Here is a 21,197-nt window from a genome sequence, read left to right as displayed (position 1 = left end):
TTCTTGATCATCATTTTCATAAATAATTTCAAGCGCTACATTGTATGCAAATTTATTGTCAATAACTAATCTTGATCGATTCAATTTCTTCCCTGTCTTGACATAATTTATTGAGATTTCTTCATTATTTTCAAGTATCTGGACCTCTTCTGGAGTTTTATCAAAAGTTATGTCAGTTGTCTCTATAGGAGACTTAGGCGCTTCAAAATGAACATCTTGATTAGTTGATCCTTTCCTTTTTCGAGGATTTTTATCTTTAGAACCAATTGGTCTACCACGCTTCAGGCGAGTTGTAATCTCATTAATTGATTGTCCAATTGGTACATCAATATGAGCCGGAGCATTAATAGCTGGTATATGCGACTTAGTCACTCTCTTCAAGTCAGTGAACGCATCAGGCAATTGATTTGCAATATTTTGCAAATGTATTATTCTTTGAACTTCAAGTTCACATTGATTTGTACGAGGATCAAATTGCGATAATGATGCATGCCAAGTGACTTCTTTGGGAAACTCTTTATTTTCTCCCCCTAACTTTGGAAAAATTGTTTCATTAAAGTGACAGTCAGCAAATCGCGCCGTAAAAACATCTCCTGTCATTGGTTCCAAATATCTTATAATTGAAGGAGAATCATATCCAACATATATTCCCAATTTCCTTTGGGGTCCCATTTTAGTGCATTGTAGTGGGTTAATTGGCACATATACTGCACATCCAAATATTCTCAAATGGGATATATTAGGCTCTTGACCAAAAGTCAATTGTAAAGGGGAGAATATATGATAACTGGTTGGCCTGATAAGTATAAGTGTTGTTGCATGCAAAATAGCATGCCCCCAAATAGATGTAGGAAGCTTAGTTCTCATAATCAATGGTCTAGCTATTAACTGGAGACATTTAATAAATGATTCAGCTAAACCATTTTGTGTATGAACATAAGCAACAGGATGTTCAACAGTTATTCCAATAGACATACAATAGTCATTAAATATTTGGGATGTAAATTCACCGGCATTATCAAGACGTATTTTCTTGATAGAATATTCTGGAAATTGAGCTCTCAACCGAATTATTTGGGCGAGTAATCTCGCAAACGCCAGGTTGCGAGTTGATAATAAACATACATGTGACCATCTTGTAGAGGCGTCAATTAGCACCATAAAATATTTAAATGGTCCACATGGTGGGTGAATAGGCCCACATATATCACCTTGTATACGTTCCAGAAATGCTGGGGATTCAATTCCAACTTTAAATGGTGAAGGCCGCATAATAAGTTTTCCTTGAGAACAAGCAGAACATGAGAATTCATTAAATTGGAGAATCTTCTGGTTCTTTAATGGGTGTCCATGTGAATTCTTGATAATTTTTTGAAACATTGTAGAACCAGGATGTCCCAATCGGTCATGCCAAAGTATAAAATCATTTGAATCAGTAAACTTCGGGTTTACTATTGCATTTGTTTCTACTGCATATATTATTGTGTAATACAAACCAGATAAGAAAGCAGATAATCTTTTATATACATGTTTCTTACCCAACACTAATTTTGTAATATAGAGATATTCAATATTCTCATCATATGTTTCAATGTGATATCCATTTCGGCGAATATCTTTGAAACTTAGCAAATTTCTTTGAGACTTAGGAGAGAACAATACATTGTCAATAACAAATTTTGTTCCTCTAAATAATGATATATTAGCTCTTCCGGAACCTTCAATAATATTTGTAGTACCAGATATTGTATTAACATTACTTTCACCCATTTCTAAATAAGAAAAATATTTTTCCTTTTTGAATATAGAATGTGTCGTTGCACTATCAATAAGACATAAATCTCCATTATTGAATCCAAAAGCCATGATATTCTTCATTAAAACAAAAGAGATACATAATGAGAAACAACTAAAAGATTAGAAAAAGGAAACATAACTGCAAATGAACTAATTTATTTTAAAATATTTGATTAATTTAGACATTTCCATAAATATCTTCATTTCCAGTCAAATTGTCTATCCCTCCATCAGGATCTACAAAGAAATCAGAAACATCCAAATGTGTTGTCATAGAAGGACCAACAATTGTGTTATTGTCTTGAAAGACAACATTGGTCTCTATATCTTTTGCCTTGCCCTTTAAAGAGGCTTGGTAGAGATCAATAAAGTATTTTGGCGTACGACAAGTACGTGACCAATGCCCTTTCATGCCACATCTATAACATGAATTTTCTGATTTCTTTTCGTCATTATCTTGTCCACTTTGAATCCTTTTACCATTGTCATTTGTCCACTTTTGATGGACATTATTGTTAACCCACTTCTGGTGAGTTGTTGTGTTTCTTTTATTATAACCATCATGATTTTCTTCAGATCGATCATTTCCGTATCTACGACCACGACCACGGCCACGACCACGACCACGACCATGATTAAATTTTTGTCTATGCTGTCGTTTATCATTTTTACCAGTTATCTCATTCACTTCAGGGATTGGACTAGCACCAGTTGGACGGATCTCATGATTTTTCATCAAAAGCTCATTATTTTGCTCAGCCACCAGAAGACATGTAATCAACTCAGAATATTTCTTAAAACCTTTCTCTCTATATTGTTGCTGCAGGAGCATGTTAGATGCATGAAAGGTAGAATATGTTTTTTCCAACATATCTTCATCAGTAATTTTTTCACCACATAATTTTAATTTTGAGCTAATTCTAAACATTGCTGAGTTATATTCACTTACAGATTTAAAATCTTGTAAACGTAAATGAATCCATTCATAACGAGCATTTGGAAGAATCACGGTTTTATAATGGTTATACCTTTCCTTCAAATTATTCCATAGCTCAAGTGGATCTTTAATTGTCAAATATTCAATTTTCAATGCTTCATGAAGATGGTGACGAATGAATATCATTGCTTTTGCACGATTTTGTAAAGATTCCTTATTTCCATCTTTTATGGTGTCTCCAAGACCCATAGCATCCAAATGAATCTCCGCATCCAAAATCCATGATAGATAATTTTTTCCCGAAATGTCAAGAGCCACAAACTCTAACTTTGAAAGATTGGACATAGTAAGAATCTATTACAAAGAAAACTAAATTATTAATAATAATTATCGTGCGTCATATATATTTATTAATAAATGATAAAACATGATATAATCAAAAGATGATTTTGTAATACTTAACTGTAAAATATTGTAAAATTTTTAAAACGTTGCAAATCATACAAATAAGTAACTAACTAATAGTTAATTGGATAATAGCTAATAAATGATAAAGGAACTATAAATTTAATTTCTTGGCATGTGAATAATTTTGATTGAGAATATATATATATAAATATATCTATACATTTTTTTAATATTACCTATAATTGATTTAAAAGAAAAAGTAGAGTTCTTCGTGCTGATAACGTGTTATAAAATTATATAAGTAATTGCATATAAAAATGAAATATTATTAACCTTTTCTCTTTTTTCTCTCTTTTTCTCTTACTCCATGAAATGAACATATACATATGTATTTATAGGTATACAATCATATTAAAACTCCTCATGAATTTATATAACTTAGGAGTTTAAAAGAAAATAGGTTATGTAGATGAGGGAGTTTATGAAGTCATTAGGGGTTATGGACATCCACATATTTTATTTTTCAACATTAATGATATTAATGACAATAATAAATTGATAATATATATAATAAATAAATAAAATTTATTTATAAATTTTAAATTAAAAAAATTATATATTTTTTAATAGGATAATTCCTTTAGAATGTCTATTTAAACTATCTCAAATTGACTAAATTAATTAACTAATGTTTTAATTAAAACCCTAAAAATTTTATTTCAATGTTGATGCTCTTTATTGATGTCACTGTGCCGCTGCGCTCACCCACAACCTTGTTGCTGATGCTCCCCTCACTCGGACTTGCGCCATCGCTACCGGCTACCAGCCACCGGTGGACGCTTCCCATCGCGAGTAGTTCCATCGGCCATCAGAAACTGTCCATCTCCTCCAGAAGCCTAAGCAAGCTGTCGGTGTTACCTTCTCTACTATCACTGCTCCTCGGTCAACGTGTCCCACTGCGAGCAGTCTCGTTGGTCGTCGAAGATCGTTCGTCCCTTCTGTAAACCGTTAGTGTCACCTCCTCTACTATTGCTTCCATCGACATAGAAGTTTCCCGTCGGAGGAGAATCATTTAGTGTGTCAATTTCCCATTGATTTTATACAATTCCAACTATATGCTCTGATTTCATTATAAATCTGAAAACAACCTCTTGTAAAAAGTAGGATAAGATTGTGTACAATGAATTTTTCCTTTGGACATCGTATAGCAAGAACTTCATGCATCGGACTATCCTTTTCATGCTCTGATTCCATTCTAAATCTGACCCTCAATTGATTGGGAACACGATTTTACAACCCCGTGTGAAGGTCAATTACAAGGACTTCATCCATCACCATGGCATTTTATGGGACGTCAGGTGATCCACGGTATATTTTGCATTAGATAAAAATTGATCCTATGATTTATTATAGCAATATCATAGATAAGCTCAATTGTGACAATTAGTAAGTATGTGGGTAATAATTTATATATATATGATAGCGAAAAGGTCGACCAGCTACTCCACATGGTCGATTTTATTATCATATGTGAGAAAGTAAATTGAAAAATTATAATTATAATTGGTCAGTACAAAGAGAACTTTTTTTCCTCAATTTTATCGAGATTCGAATCCTTGTTCTATGATAGTAATTCTGCCCTGAACTAGTCAACCCAATCCTACTCCGGGAGTAATAATTTAGATGTATATGATTAATTAGGCTGAGTAATGTCGAACCTGGGGTGATCAACTCGGTTCCATAAAAAATTTTTATCGACCATTAGGATAAATCTGAAAACACTTATGATGGATGGTTTAAAAATTAATATCCTTTAATTGTAAGTCCTATTTGAAAGAAAAAAATTTATAAATAAGTAGTAATTGAAAATCGAATTGATATTTGAGATATAATTAAACGTATCGTTGTAGTATAGCCCGGGGAAATAATTTAGATGTATATGTACTATGGATAGAGAGAGATATCTTAAAATAGAGATGTTTAATAATTTGAGGATTAAGATAAGTCAATAATATGACTTACTAACACGTCGTATTCTTGCCCTTACCGATGCACCCAGGAAGTCGCCTGCTGGCATTACTTAAAAAGGTGAAATTTGACCAAAGAAATGAGGAGGAAATCTGCACATAGAGATAATTTCTCCATGGCGTGAAGTCTTCGTTTCATCGCCACGCATCGGATAGAGTCAGAAGTGACTTTCGTGGTGCCCAACACTCCTAGAATTCTCAGGCTCCTTTCCAGTTTTTTCTCATTTTGTTTTTTGAATTGATATGGCATGCAATAATGCAGTTTTGCTTGTCTGGTCCAGAGATTTTCCCTTTGAGACAGGTTGAAACTTTTGGCCAAGTCTCCTTATGGATCCTTTTCGTAAGTCATGACCCTGCAAGGCCTAAAAGGTGTCGCCACCATTTTCGAAGATGCAGATGCAGACCTGATGCTGTTGACACTTTGAGAAGGAAATTGGTGAATTGACTAGATCAGACCTCTAATTTTCCTATTCGAAAACTTCCAATCTAGGCTCTTCCTACTCCTATTAAAGCAAGAGATCTATAACTTCAATCCTACCATTCTAACTTCTAGCCTCATATGGACAAGTGTGAAAGTTTTAACATATAAATATAAAATTGATCAATCATGTTTATCAAGTTGTTTGGAGATGTTATTTTCTAATGAGCCAAAAATTTGCTAAATTTTATGGTCTTCACAACTTCTCCCCATGTGTTATCAAAATTTAGTATGTCCGGGATTATTGGTATCTAATAAGTTAAACAAAAAAAATAGCAAGAATCAAAAGAGAACCCTTTTTTAGGCTTTTTATTTTTTTAATATCGTCCCGTCCCGCCAGCTCCCTCTAAAATGATACAGTTATCTCAACATTAGTATTTCCTATCATATATTAAATCCTAAATTGATTAGTTATCTCAATATTAGTATTTCCTATCAAATATATTTAATCCTAAATTGATTAGTTATGTGTACGAACAGGATAAGTCTATATTATAGTAATTATAATTTTATAACTAATACAATATAAATATTATTGAACAAGACAAATATGTATTGTAGTAACAACTATGAAACTATAGTAACGTGAATATTAAATGAACATGTCAAATTCGTGTTATATGAATATGACAAATCCGGATTGTAACAACTATGAAATCTTAACTGCTGTCATAGTTATAATTTTGGATGCAAACGAATCAAACATGTTATGAGCTTTTCGAACCGACTCGAACAATATTTAATTCATATTCAAAATTATTGAATCAAAACTGAATTCGAACATGTTCAATAATTTTTTCCAATCGAATTCAGATTTATAATATTTTATTCGAGTATTCACGAGCCATTCGGGAGCCGAATTTGAATCGAACTTTGATTATTTTTACACAATTTTAATTTAAATATGTTCAAATTAAGGTTTGAATAATTAGAACCAAACTCGAATCTAAGGCATTTCGAACTATAATTTGATTCAGCTCGAATCAACATTCCAACAATTCGAACCAAACTCGAGCTCAAATTTTATTTTAAACCAAGTTTGAGCCAAAATTAGTTGTATTCTCGCACTTCAAATCGAATTCGAATCTTATATATTTTTCGAGCTTGATTCAATTCATTTGCACTCCTAGTTATAATAGCTATAATTTAATAGCAATTACAGTTTCATAGCACTCCTGCAACGTGAATATTATTGAACAAAATAAATTTGTGTTGTAACAACTATAAAATCGTAGTCGTTACAACGTGAATGTTGTTATTCGACATGCCAAAACAGCTAGTTACTCGAGAGGAAACATAATTCTAATATGCCGACACAATGAACCATCACACTTATTAGCATCTTATCTTCAAGACACTGGTTTTTATCGAGTTGTTTGATGAACTAAAGACAAACTCTAACAGATTATCCAATTGTAATGCGCCATCTAAGCGAATGCTTGAGATTCTTTTAAGGGTACAAAATGAAATTGGATGGGTTCTTCCAACAACAACTAGGGATTTGAGGTAAAATGAAATTGTAGGGCTTTTGGACTTACCTTAAACCTTGATATAGATTCACAGATTCAATACTCGGCCAGTTTGAAACAATTCAATCAGATTTTTTTCAACTGGTCTGATAAACATGTTTCATCATGTATCCTGATCAAAACCTACACAGCATGGTACTACGGAAAACTAGATCATAGTTAGATGGCAAACATAATCTAAACACCAACAATTAGACCTCAAAATGAGATGAGATGGGGATAAATATTGTAACTTTCATTCTCCAAAAGCATAATCATCTGCTCCGATCACTTTTACAGGATACAAATTTGAAGAATAGAAAGAAGAATAACAATCAGAGAACAGAAGACATTGGTTGGCAAATGCGGTCGAGTCTAAAGAGTTCAAGTTTTGCAATAAACGAAATGAGGAGGAGGTTTTCGTAATTTTACCAACATCGCATCGGAAACCCCAGACGAAGAGTCTAGGGCGGCGCTTCACCTGGCTGAGGGTTGTGGCGCCGCGGCGGCTGCGGCCTCCTCAGCGGCAATCGCCTCCGTGAGCGACGCGAGCTTCTGGAGGTTAACGCGGACGACGGTGTCTGCGAAGAGCCGGGTGTCCTCCTCCGTGTTCCCCTCCGGCACGTCCACCACGTACGATTCGAGGACCACCGCCCAGGGCGCGCCGCCCCCCTTGGGGCGCACCTCGTCGACGGTGGTCACGGATCGGTAGTTGCGGAGGCGGTGCTCGCCGCCAACGATGGTGAAGCCGGTGACCCGCGCGGCCTCGTCGAGGACGTCGAGGCGCTCGGTGCTGGTGCTGGCCGGAAGGCCGGATATGACGCTGACCTCGCGGAGGCAGCCCGGGCGGATCTCCCCGCCGCCCTTGATGGCGCAGCTGCGGATGAAGTGCTTGTAGACCTGCGGGCGGTCGAAGCATCGGACCACGGACCAGACGGTGTCGGCTGGGGCGTGGATCCGCTGCGCCAGGAGGGAGGAGCACGGCGCGGGGCCAACGCGGTAGCGGTGGTGGGATTCGACGCGGGGACGCAGATCGGAGTACTCGTCGGCGGTTAGACCCGCCGGGATCTCATCCTCCTCGGATCCAGGTGCCTCCGCCGGGGATCGCAATGGAGCGCCGTCGTCGCCCTCCATGGACGAGTCAGCTCGGAGGAATTGGAGTTGAGGTAAGCTGAGGCGGTGGTTGGTTGGAATGGACGGCGGAAATAATGCAGCGGACTCTGGGGATTTTATTTTAGGCAAATTTGACCACTTCTATATTTAGAAAAAAAATATTTATATATTTAAACTTAAATAAAAATTACATTTGTCTTAAATTTAATGGGCTCCTATTTTTAAAATATTAAGATAACATTTCTTATTTAACTACAGTATATTAAAAAAATTCTTTTACAACTTAATGAAATTCACTTTAATCTAATAAGTTTAATTAGAATTACTAAATTTTAAATACAACTGCTAAATATTATAATTACTTTAGTCAAAATTATCATAACAGTGCAATATTTTCTTAGACAAAAATTAAATTTTTGAAGAATAAAAAAGGGGATTGATATGAATCTTAATGTATAAATAAAAGTTTACATAACTAATTTAAGAGTATTTATAAAGAAATAAGGGATAATCTTTTATCCAAAAAAAAAATAACAAGGGATAATCTTCCAACATCATACCCATCATAGCGTCTCTATGGACTTTACTATTTATCAACAAACCGAGAACTATTTATCAACAGTCCGACTTTACTATTTATCAACACTCGGCCCACAAAAATGGAAATCCGAATCTTACTCGAATGCCCACTCTTCCACAAATAAAAAAAAAAGAACCACTTTATTGCTGACTGCAACTTGCATGGCTGTTTCTTCAAGCCCCACATCTATGATACCATATTTCCATGATCCATCATCACTAGGGATGGACAGTCAACCCGTTAAATCGATCAACCCACTTATATTAATTCGAACCGAATCGAAAAAAAAAATAATCCACCAAATATAGGACCGAATGTAGAGTCCTGATATTACATTATCTGATCTAGTAGGGTCGGATAATTTTTTATCCCAATAACCGAATCAACCTGATCCACGATCACCCCTACTTGTAATAACTATTGTTGATAAACTGCTATACGTTGTAATAACTACTGTCGATAAATTACTACATGTTATAATAGCTATTTTCGATTAGCTGCTACAACATATAATGAGTAATGTCTATTATCATTTTAAAATATTTTATTTTTTTGTTGTACTTATATTTATATTTTATATTTCATTGGATATAAGATCAGATATCCAAATAACTGATAACCCATCGGATATCTGATACATAAGAACCGTCAGATATAGGGCTAGATATAGATCCTGATATTACATTATCTGATCTAGTAGGATCGAATAATTTTTTATCCCAATAATTAAATCAATCCGACCCATGATCACCCCTAATCACCACAACTATTTTACACTGCATTTATCCGATATTTTTTTTTTCTCTCTTTTTCACTTTGCAGATAATTATAATCTCAAGATTTCACAATATTGCTTAGATCTACATAATCAAGAAAGCAAGGAAACATCAGGCTTCAAAAACTATTTGTTTGGATAAAAAAAAATTATATAAAGGTGCTGCTACATGAGACTCTCTTAAAAGATTCATAATTTTTGCCCTTTACTGTTTTTTCACTTCTCAAGAAAATGTTAAAGGATAAACTGAAACTAACAAATTCATGTGATCACTAAATGCAAATTCAATACACAAGGTTCGAGCAAGTTGATGGGAAGAAAAGGTACCTCAAGATGTTCGAGTTCCCACTCTTCAAAGATATGCTATACAGGTGGCAAAAGGTAATAAGGCTCACCGAGACAGCCCAATCAAAGCTATGCTACATTGCATTACAGCAAAAAGATGAAACCCTCACCCCCGGCCCCCATCGACCGGACCCACGGTCATTGTAAGGGAGATAAATCGCAACACCCGAGCTAACATGGGACGGACCGGGTGACATACAGGGATAGGGGATTTATTCCTCCGTTGCCACTGAGTTTCGACCCGACGACCTCATTGTAGCAACTTCCGCCCCATGTCATCTCGGATGACCCACGGGGTCAAAACTACAAAATAATTCCAATCAAAGCTATGCTACATGATTGAAAAGGGAGTGGATTTGGCAGCATGAACAAACCCTGAGCGGAGATAGTTGGTTATGTAACTAATGCTTTATGATAACTGATCCAACAAAGGACTTTCCTCTTTTGCGAGGATAATAAACAAACCCCCATCCTTGAGATTCGAAAATCTTGATTGAGGTACGTTTTCAGAAGCCATGATGCAGCTCGGTTTCCAGGCAGTGGAAATTTGAGAGGTGGCTGGCCAGAGATGGAACGAGTTATGTTTGCGGCAGCCTCTTGTATGGGGTTCAGTGTCTGTTGAACAGGTTTCAGGTTGATCTTCTGGCCGAATATATCAACTGTTTCTGGTAGGTCTAGTGATGACGATATCTCTGGAGGTTGGAAGATTCCTTCCTTGAACTGAACCTCTGAAGATGTAACATGCATAAACTTTTATTATATCATCTAAGCAAATAACTTGGAAAGACAATAAAAGAGCAGGATGTTATCAGGACTGGAGTTTGCTAACTTCAATGCTACATTTGATGGACAAGACATTTGATCTGACTAGTACCAAAAAATTCACACAATCTAACAAGGTCTAAAAGGGAGCATACACTAGAATTCTGCAAGGCTAGTGTAATATTCTACTTTCATAGTAAGCTTTTCAAGCTAACAAGGTCTAAAATTTCATTGTGCGATAGTCTCCAGCTAGAACAAATCAGTATTGAAACTGTCAGCATGCCGATGTGGAACTGGTGGAAGCAAAGAGGTAGAGCAGGATAAATAGAAGAGCCTTATTGCTTATCTTGTCAAACCTGCCCTAGCACCTCGTCAAATCTACCCTAGCAATGACCTGTCTCGAAACCTATATCGCGCTCGCTGAGAGTAACAGCTTCAAGAATATGCTGGTATGCACAAAGAGAAGACATCAACGAAAGAAAGTTGTAACTCATTTTTCTTATCCACCTATTTAGCCTTGGCAATCAGCACATCTAACTATAGTGTTGGGAAAAATATATATGAAATCACTTTTGACTACCGAGAATACTTCTCCCTAGCTAGAAAAGCTGAAACTAGGAAAGAGGAGACTTGAGATGCTCTTATAAAAATATTAGTTATTCGGCAAATAGAACATAAGAAATTACTTTTATGCTCTGTTTACTCGGAAGGACGGATAAGTGAGAGAAAGGAAAGTTTTCCGTAAGAAAAGTTTTTTACTGTTTACTTCGCAGAAGAAGATGGATTAATCATCCTTTCTTTTGTTTACCTCTTCTAAAATAATGGGCAGACGGTTGACGAAACCATCCGTGGATCCATTTTGAGACATTTTTTCATCCCCTCAAAATCGGACGGAAAGAAGTCATCCGTCCTTCGCTACAACTCTGCCTCAGCTCCATTAGCTACCTCTGTCTGCTAACAGACCACCATCCCCGTTTCTTCCCTTTCTTCAACCTCGCAAGCACGAGCAGCACGAGCTTGGCAGATTGCGAGGTGGCTCTAGGAGATTTCTTCAGCTTCTTCCACCGTTGTTTTTCCACCGCTTTGTGTTTTCTGGAGACGAGAAAGGTTAGTCTGATTCACTCCAAATCTTGCTAAAAGAATAAGATCACAGATCAAAAATTGCACACAGAAAGCGAGTGCTCTTTTTGTGGATTCTCGACTCACTATGCTTTATTATGCCGATATTTGTGGAGTCGTCGTGCTCCACCAGACGCTCATGGTGTGCACCCGATTCTACTCCATCAAGGTCTTCCTTATCACTTTGTTTTTTTTTTTTGTTGTTTTTTTTTTTTGAGTTCGAGGTTTGCTGCATTTGGGAGCGAGCGAGCTGCAGCATTTGTTCATTGTGCCCTCCTTCCTACCGTTTCCTTCTCTTTCTCTCTTTCTTCCGAAAGATGCTTTTCTCTTCTCTTCTGTTCTTTTTCTTTTCTCTTCCTTCCCCATAAGGATTTTTTCCCTTCGATGACTCCTTTCCTCCCTCAATCCACGCCTCCGAGTAAACAGAGCATTAATCTCATAGAAGATACCTGTATTCTGGATGAAGTTTGAACCTCAAAAGAAGTGGTAGAACTAAAAGAGAAGGTAGCAAACGGGCTGGAGAGGGTTGTGGCATTAACAACTTCTAGTGTCTTACTGTCAATAACTTCAGATATCCTTTTAACTTTCAAAAATGGTGTTGCCCCCATTGCTAAAAGAGGTGAGAGCTCAGCAAATGCAGTATACCTGAAGAGAACAAAAAAACAATAAAAAATTAACTAACAACAATCACATTACATAATGCCTTAAAAACAACAATGGAACTCTTTCAATATACCACTTATCCTCTTCAACCTAATAATAAAACAACAAGGCATAGTCAAAAGTTTTAGCAATGAATCAGGATCTAGTAATCAATTATTTTTCTAGAAAAAAATGTAAGAATTTTATCAAAGAAACTAGGTCCAAAGTTATCTCTCACAATGAACATATTTTAAGAAACTACAATTGAAGCATTATGCATCAGAATGAATATCATGGCTCACAGCAAAGGTTCACTTTCTGCAACTATAGAATCTGCAATATCTATTTCATGCTCTCTTTTTTCTACTTGGTATAACGAGAATAAATTCACATCCCTCCTTCCCTCTACAATTAGTGATAAAAGTTGTGTAACTATTTAAGATTCCTCATCCATATCATGTAATAAGTATTTGTTGCAAGGTTATATGAACAAGCAGTGATAAAAAAAAAAAACTAACCTTCAATCTGTAAAGTATGATCTTTTTCGGATGCGTTATGCTAATCTGATCACTCATAATGTTCTATGTTACAAATTTCTCCCTAGAAACTCACTTATCTGACACCTATTAGATGAGATTATTGTAGGATAGTCAATGCCTATGGGAGCAATCAAGGTTAGTAAGTTTACATTACATGAAAATCCGATTTTTCTACACATGTTAGTAATTTAGTTAATTGTTTTAAATGCAGTGAAAGAGGGCATTATAAGACTTAGGCACATTGTCAAACATTGAAACTCTGGAGGTTGATTGTACCAACAATTACAACATACATGCAAAACAATAAAGAATCATCAAACAACAAACATAGTTTCTTGACACAAAGAAACATATTTTACATTGCCAAAATCTGCAATCTAAAGGCACTACTGTGACATTGTTATTCATATATATATATATATATGAACACAATGATCTTCCTTGAACAATGTATTATGTATTAAAGCAAAAATTGTGCAACCAACAATTGTTTGATCTAGTAGTAACTGAACTATAACCCCAGGATACAAACCACATTGTTGGGAGGAGTTCGTAATAGCTTAGATCAATTTCCTAGACATGAAAACAATTGGACTGGTGCTAGAGAAAAGTAGAAGGACGAAGTTTGAAGAACTCACAATAAAATCCAATTTCCATCAAGAAGATCCGGCGCCTCGGTCGGAGCCTTAGTGGGATTGGCCGCCTCAAGCTGGTTTACCAACTCCAGGATCTCTGCCCTATCTTCAAGGGTCTTTCTCAGTCCCAACTCCTTTCCGTAGAGCGAGTCCACAAGGCACCGCTTCAAATCCCTGAGTTTATCATCCTCTGGCACAAGGCTTCCGTTCCCAGAAAGAAACCCTGCTTCCGCGCCCCACTCGTCCTCATCTATAGGCGGAGCCGGTGTATAAGGAAGCTCAGCATCGGGTTCTGTCTTATTCCCCCCACTCATCGGGGATTCGAAGAACGGGGCCTTCGCCCGAGCGAACGGCGACGGAGGAGGGCCGACGGATTCGTGGAACGGCGGCGGCGGCAGAGGAGAAATGAGGGCGGTAGAGAGTTGGAAGGAGGACGGAGAGGCGGAGGTGGCGGCTAGGGTTGGGAGAGGCGGCGGCAGCGGAGGAGGAGACGGCTGGGAGCCAGGTAAGGAGAAGGGCCGCCATCTGCGTCGGGAGAAGTCGAAGCAGTGGCTGTGGTGCTATAGCATTGCAAGTTTTAGAGATCGCCCGTCTCTGCATCGGCACATTTCTATTTAAGTCAGAAAATTAATGGGTTTAAACAATAGGGACCCACACGTCGGGTCCACTTAAATGATAGTAAGGGGAAAAATTTGGTGTTTCGAATTTTTTTATAAAATTATATTATTTTTATAATATGATTCTTCCCGTGAGACATGGAAGGTTCTAGTAGTTAGGCTCTGCCTCTGGCGGTCGATGCTCGACGCGATCTCCTTCCCGATGCTTCGTCTTTCAGCGAAATGAAGGCTCTTCCTTGGATCGGCTCCATCTGTTCTTGGTCATGATCGGTTACGACGCGCCTGCCGCTCCTCCTCGGGCTTTGGGTAGTTCGCTGGCGGTGCGCGGGTAAGGAGGTGGCTCTTGCTTCGGATATGGGGGGCGAACGAGGTGGATCGGTGATTCTAGGTGTTCTCTTTGGACATGGAATGGAGGTGTGCGTTCCTCTTGCTAATTCCCTTGTTCGTTTCTCCTGGTTTATTGGGGAACAATTTTTATCCAACATGCATGTATAATTCGATTGGAAAACTATTTTTTATTCTTGAAATGTCGAGATTTCGTTGAAGAGCTTGTTGGCTACCGACTATTAAGTCTGAAATTGAAAATAATTTTTCAACTTCGCTTTTTCTATATCGCCGCCGGTTCGACTGCTTTGTTCAGAAATCGCTCTGGAGGAACTCTACGGCAACTACCACTATGCTGTAAGTTGATCTTGATGCATGCATTTTGTTCTCCTTTTTCAACAGCAATACAGCTTGCTGTATGAGTTATCCGGTTTATCTCTCGATATTTTCATTGTTATTTGAGAAGTGGGTTGCAGAAAGTCTTGCCAATACACCGCAATAGATTGTTAGCATATTTTCTGCTTCTGAATGGTGTTCGTTTAATCTCATTGCATGGTCATGTTGCTGTCTGGAAGGTAGTTACTGACAGCAATGAATTATATATTGTGTATTACTAATATTGAAGTATATTGGGCACTCAATATTAAGCAATACATAAACCTCTGATCTTGAATAAATGATGTTTAATTCACTGAAGCCATTGCGTTTTTAATTTCAACTCATGCCCTTTTGTCACAGCCACAAGCTTTTTAATAAAACTGCAACTTTTGGTATCAAAGCTAAGCCCTTTTGCAATTTGAAAACTCATGTGTTTTCTTTCAATCTTATTTTGCAATTTGTTTCATAATTGTTTATCTTATCATCCGCTCATTAGACTGATAAAAGGTTATTTGTGCATCTCTTCTCAGTAACTCGGACCTTCATATGAAGCTAATTGCTTCCACTTTATCATGGAAATTGCATCAAACTGTTTTCAGTTTGAAGTTCATACTATCCTCTAAATTGAAGATCATACTAATTAATTAAGTATATCTATATATATATATAAAGTATTTTAAATATTTATATTTATTATAGCAATATGTTTTATCGTGTCAACCAAAGTTTAACTCCAAGTAGAAAAATCTTCTTAATTATTGCCATTATCAACCATCCTGATATGATAACTATAATTCACCTTATATGAATTTTCTGTTTCTATATAAATATGGAACACTAAGAATACTGTTGCATTTTCATATATTTATTAAGTTAATACATAAGATAAATATAAAAGTCAAATATAAGCCGATAAATTCTATTGTGTTTTTCATAAATTTACTAAGTTAATACATAAGATCAATAATAAAAGTCAAATATAGTATAATCTTAAAACCTATAGACTACTTAAGGTTCTTAGGCAGGATCTTGATCCTGACAATTTTGTCCAGGATGCTTAAATAAAATTTTCCCCCCATTTGCACCTCTTGGCAAATTCATTTAATAAAATGCCCCTGGAGTCCAAGTTTTGCATCTCTGGTAAGCTCTTTTCATCCATCCATCTAATCTTTCCAACTCCCTGGATTTATTTTTCTAAACCTATATCGAAAAGGAAACTTTATTCTGATTGAAAATCCATGTGGCCTAGGTTTTTTTCTTTTGTTTTTGGTTGGTAAAATATGTCTTCTTTTTTTTTTTTGGCTTCCTAGAAGTTTGACTGCTAGTTTTGATTAATCTTTTTTGATTATATTTTTTTTGTTATGTGATTTTGCAAGGCTAAACAGGCTCTTTGTGGTTGCATCATACTTGTTCCATCAAACTCTATTGTGTTTTCATAGCCATGGTTAGTCTATCTACTCTTCGATGTTGATTACTTGGCCTTTCTTTTCTTTCTTTAATTGCTGAAAATTTTCATATCTCAAAGTTCAGTCACACTTGTGTTCTGATATTAGCCTGTTAACTTCTGTGTTCTTTTCAACTGAGTTTTCACAATAGCATCGCTTTTGAACGGAGTAAACAAAACACCTCGTTTAATTCATACTATTATATATAATAATTTGGAACTGACGATCTGGGGTTTACCCCGCCATGCGCCTATGGCCTGTGTACCTGCATGAACCTCCCTCCATATCCGTGGGGCCGGCACTAGGAGGGCCGCTAAGGTAGCGGATCTACTTTTTTTTTATTTTATTATATATAATAATTACCATATTTGTATATAATATTTGTTACCATCTTATATCTATATTAGGTAATATATAGGTCAATTAGATAAATTTATCAATTATCCTAATTATAATTTCCTAAGATAGATTCTAGTTTCAGTTTGTATACAAATATGTCTACTCTAAGTATGTACTCTTTTGTATATCAAAATAACATGGTACACTTTTCCTAAGATTTTCTTTTGCTGCTAGATCGAGCAGATCTAGAATTGCTGAAGTGTCCTGAAACCATCACCATTGTCCATCAGAAATTACTTGCAGGAGCAGAGGAAAAGAAAGTCTTCTGTTTTTTTCCTCGCTTCTTGATCGACCTCCTCTGCTGTTGAATCCGAGTTTCATCTCGGGGTTCATCTGCTAATCAAGCGCTCTCTTTTTGGCTTTGTTTTGTTGGTTCTTCCTCGATCTCTCTTTGGTAGGCAACTCTTTGGCAGGCAGCTGGAAACATCCACATTGCCGAGCAACGACTATGCATGTGTTGTTTCCATCGCTGCATCGGGTGTCGGCTCCTTCCACGACGTAGAGCAGCGACTGCATCAACCTTATCCCCAATGACCATCTCAAATTTTTTTTTTTTTGACTTTCTTTGGGATAAAGTCTTATGATAGAAAATAAGTCTTCTATTATGATAGATGTGGTGCCTGTGATGTCGAATATAAGTTAAATGGTTCAAACTGTTTGGATTAAAGTAAAACAGTTCATCTTTATCTACAAACTATTGACAAAGATGATCATTTGATTGATGACCCGCATCAAGATGATTCGAAGCAGAGACATGGCTTAGAGAGGATGCTCGTTTGTTCCTTTAGATTCAGAATTGTATCGATAGTGAGGTAATTGATTAATCAATCATTGTGAATTTGTTAAAGAACTAATAGATTACTTGGAATTTCTGTCCTTTGGAAAAGGGAATCTCTTCAATATGTATGAGGTTTGCAAATCATTTTACCATGTGGAAAAACAAGATTGACCTCTGATTAATTATTTTATATCATTCAAGAAGACATATGAGGAGCTTAATATGTAGCTGCCCTTTATCCCTAATGTGAAGGTTCAACAATGCCAACAAGAGCAGATGGCTATCATGAACTTCTTTGTTGGTCTATATCTTGAATTTGAGTCTGTTAAGTCATAGATTCTCTCTAGCTCTGAGGTCTCTTCTTTACAAGATATATTTAGTCGTGTTCTCTGTACAAAAAATACTACACCCATTCCGCTTAGTAGTGCTTTCGTGAGTTGCAATAATAGTTATGTGTTTGGAAGATCAACTAGTTGCAGTGGACACAAAGAAGACCTCTATAAGGACTTTATACTCGAATGTCAAATTCGAGCGGTATTATGTGCAACTACTATCGTAAGTTGGGGCATACGAAGTTTGAATGTAGAAAACTTCAGTATAAAAATCAGCAAAAGCACTTAGCCCATATTGCATCCATTGATGATGTCTCTGATAAATCAGTTCTTATCTCTGAGGATGAATTTGCCAAGTTCTCAAAATATCAGGAATCACTCAAGTTTTCATCTCCCTCTATCACTACTATTGCTGATTCAGGTAAACAAAACACGTCTTCTTTCTTTATCCTCCAAATGGGTCATTGATTCTGGTGCCACAGATCATATGACAGTTAATTCTAGTATATTTTCTACTTTTCAATCCAAAGATAATACTCTTATTGTTACTTTAACTGATGGATCTCTATCTTGTGGTCTGGCACTATCAATCCTACCCCCCTGTTTTCTCTATCATCTGTCTTACATTTACCTAATTTATCCTTTAATTTGCTCTATTAGTTAACTAACTCATAATCTTAATTGTTGCATCTCATTTTTTCCTAATCATTGCTTATTTCAGGATCTTTTAACGAAGAAGATTATTGGTAAAGGGCACGAGTTAGGGCACCCGGACCAGTCCAGCCGCTTGAAAGGGGATAAAATTTTATCCTCTCACCGTTGCGTAGGAGGCGCTTGAAGTTATTCCAGGCGTCCGGAGATGCCACATCATCAGAACGGCTACTTCCACCAGTGAGCTATAAATAGAGCTCTAAACCTCTTAGTTTCACACAACTCTTAATCATGAATTTTGTGCTTTCACTTTTTCAATCTGTAATTTCTTTACTAAGCTTTCAACGTTTGTAAGAGGTTGCTTCGCCTTCTAAGAAGGAGATCTTTAGTGCTTTCATTTGTCTTGGATTAGTAACCTCCCTAGTTGCAAATCAAGTAAATCTTCTGCCTCTTATAATTTCTTTTATGTTTTATTCAACTGTTTAACTTGTTTTTATCCAGTGTTGTTAGAGGCACGAGGTGCAAAAGGGCTCCTAGAGCCCGAGGCGCGAGGCGCGCCTGAGGCGTGCGCCTCTTGAACATGAGGTTGATTACTAAACTATTGACACTCATTTAATGTGTCGAATATAATAACTATTAATATTTCACACACACAAATATCAAATATGACAAGCAAAATAACATCATGATAAAATTAATAAAAGTTTCAAACTTTCAAGTTTCAACTTTCTAATCTAAACTAACGAAGTTCATCAAAACAAGCGTAATAAGTCAAACAAGATCATCGTCATTGTATTCTTCTTCTTTATCTTCATCTTCTTCAAATTCAATTTCTTCTTCTTCTTCTTCTTCTTCTTCATCTCTAAGTCTTAGAGATGAGTGTCTCATAGAGAAAGATGTATTTTCCTTCTCGACTTGTTTACGCTTAGCATGTGAAGTTGAGGTCATGGATGCAATGTTTTTTCCTCTAGTACAATATTCAGGTTCTTCAGTTCCACTAGCTCTAGCAACGACATCTCATGTCAAGTCATCACCTTCAAAAACCAACTCATCTTCTTCATTATCACTTTCTCCATCCATTCTACCCATCAACCATTCATTACTGTCATCAATATCTATCAAAGAGATGAGGTCAATCTTATCACGTGCATCATACCGAAGTTTTAAGGCATGATTGTATTTCACAAATACCAAATCATTTAAGCGTTGCTGAGCTAGCATATTCCTTTTTTTTATGTGAATCTACAAAATGTCAAAAATCACAATAAGTATAATAAAATAGCAAAGAATATTTTCTACTTATAAAAGTAACATACTAATAGTATTATATTTATTACATACCTGCTCAAACACACTCCAATTGCACTCATAGCCGGAAGCACTACAAGTGAGGCTAAGTACTTTAATAGCGAACTTTTGCAATTCTAGGTTATTTGCTCCGTAGCATTCCCATAATTCTGCTGGAGATAATGCTCTTCTGTGACTAATTGTCACATTCCTCCCAAATAGCCCTTCTACCTTTTGATATATAGAGAGTTAGGTAGTGATTTTATTTTGCTCAGCAACACTTGAAACCAATCTCTCCATAGTTTCAAACAAACTATTCACTACTTCTCCACACATTTGAATCTGTGTATGAATAAAAATATTCTAGATTCAAATAATGTCTTGCAGCATGCAAAGACCGATGAAGTTGACATTCCCATCTTGTATCAATGTTCTCAAACACTTCTTTGTACTTCTCTTCTTTCTCCTTAAAGGCCTTCATAATTGTTTCTTTTGCCCCATCCATAGCCTCATAAATATAGCTCATTGCAGGTTTTCTTTCCCCATCAACCAGTCTCGAAACACGGACTAAAGGGTCATATATCTTTAAAATATGCACAACACTGCTCCAAAATCTAAGTGTCATGATGATTTTAGCTACCTTCTTCCCCGCCGCTTCTTTTGCCCATTTACTCTCTGTCCAATCCTTTGAAATGAACATTTTTCTTAAATTTTATTTTTGTAGGTGCATCCTTTTAAGAGTGAGAAAAGCAATAGCAAATCTTGTGACACCCGCCTGACAAAGCTCTTTTTGTCTTGTGAATTGCCTCAACATATTTACCATGTCTGGGCGAACATAAATATAAGTTTTCATACTCATTGCCTTCTTCAATGTTGCTTTAAAATCAAACAATTTCCCAATATCTTCTAAGATCAAGTCAATGCAGTGAGAATCACAAGGAGTCCAATACAAGTGTGACCTTTTTGCTTTTAATAATTTTCCTACAAAAGAAGTTAGAAAACTAGATAAGTTTAACATATATAAGAAAAAACATATTGATAAGAAATAAATAAATAGTTTCTTACCAGCAAGCACATTGTTACTTGCACTATCCGTAACAACTTGAACAACATTTGCTTCTCCTACACGCTCCACAAATCGATCAAGCAACTGAAATATTTTCTCTCTAGTCTTTGCATAATCAGAAGCATCAACTGATTCGATGAAAGCTGAACTTTTAGGAGAATTCATTAAAAAATTAATTAATGTCCTATGCCTTTTGTCTATTCACCCATCTATCATCAAACTACAACCATACTTGGTTCATTCTGTTTCACACAA

General features: G+C 36.4%; 3 protein-coding genes across 3 annotated transcripts; all 3 read right to left on the bottom strand.

Annotated features, from left to right (window-relative positions):
* Window positions 1–1,975: 1,975 nt before the first annotated feature.
* LOC121999463 lies at window positions 1,976–3,079 on the bottom strand. Its single transcript, XM_042554146.1, has one exon. The coding sequence runs from the start codon at window positions 3,077–3,079 to the stop codon at window positions 1,976–1,978; it is 1,104 nt and encodes a 367-aa protein (XP_042410080.1).
* Window positions 3,080–7,392: 4,313 nt separating this feature from the next.
* LOC122000206 (abscisic acid receptor PYL10-like) lies at window positions 7,393–8,352 on the bottom strand. The gene has a single exon (XM_042554690.1). It carries the CDS (start codon window positions 8,287–8,289, stop codon window positions 7,633–7,635), a length of 657 nt encoding a protein of 218 aa, XP_042410624.1. The 5' UTR covers window positions 8,290–8,352; the 3' UTR covers window positions 7,393–7,632.
* Window positions 8,353–9,969: 1,617 nt separating this feature from the next.
* LOC121999462 (probable plastid-lipid-associated protein 3, chloroplastic) lies at window positions 9,970–20,699 on the bottom strand. Its single transcript, XM_042554145.1, has 6 exons — window positions 20,652–20,699; window positions 19,931–20,107; window positions 19,634–19,831; window positions 13,669–14,225; window positions 12,299–12,494; window positions 9,970–10,696 (listed from the first exon to the last, which is right to left on the bottom strand). The coding sequence occupies exons 1-6, from the start codon at window positions 20,697–20,699 to the stop codon at window positions 10,643–10,645; spliced, it is 1,230 nt and encodes a 409-aa protein (XP_042410079.1). The 3' UTR covers window positions 9,970–10,642.
* Between the last annotated feature and the right edge of the window lie 498 nt (window positions 20,700–21,197).

Source organism: Zingiber officinale, chromosome 7A (genome assembly GCF_018446385.1).
Source record: "Zingiber officinale cultivar Zhangliang chromosome 7A, Zo_v1.1, whole genome shotgun sequence".
Taxonomy (NCBI): domain Eukaryota; kingdom Viridiplantae; phylum Streptophyta; class Magnoliopsida; order Zingiberales; family Zingiberaceae; genus Zingiber; species Zingiber officinale.
The sequence above is the reverse complement of the archived record's forward strand: the minus strand, read 5'-3'. Positions and strand labels throughout refer to the sequence as shown.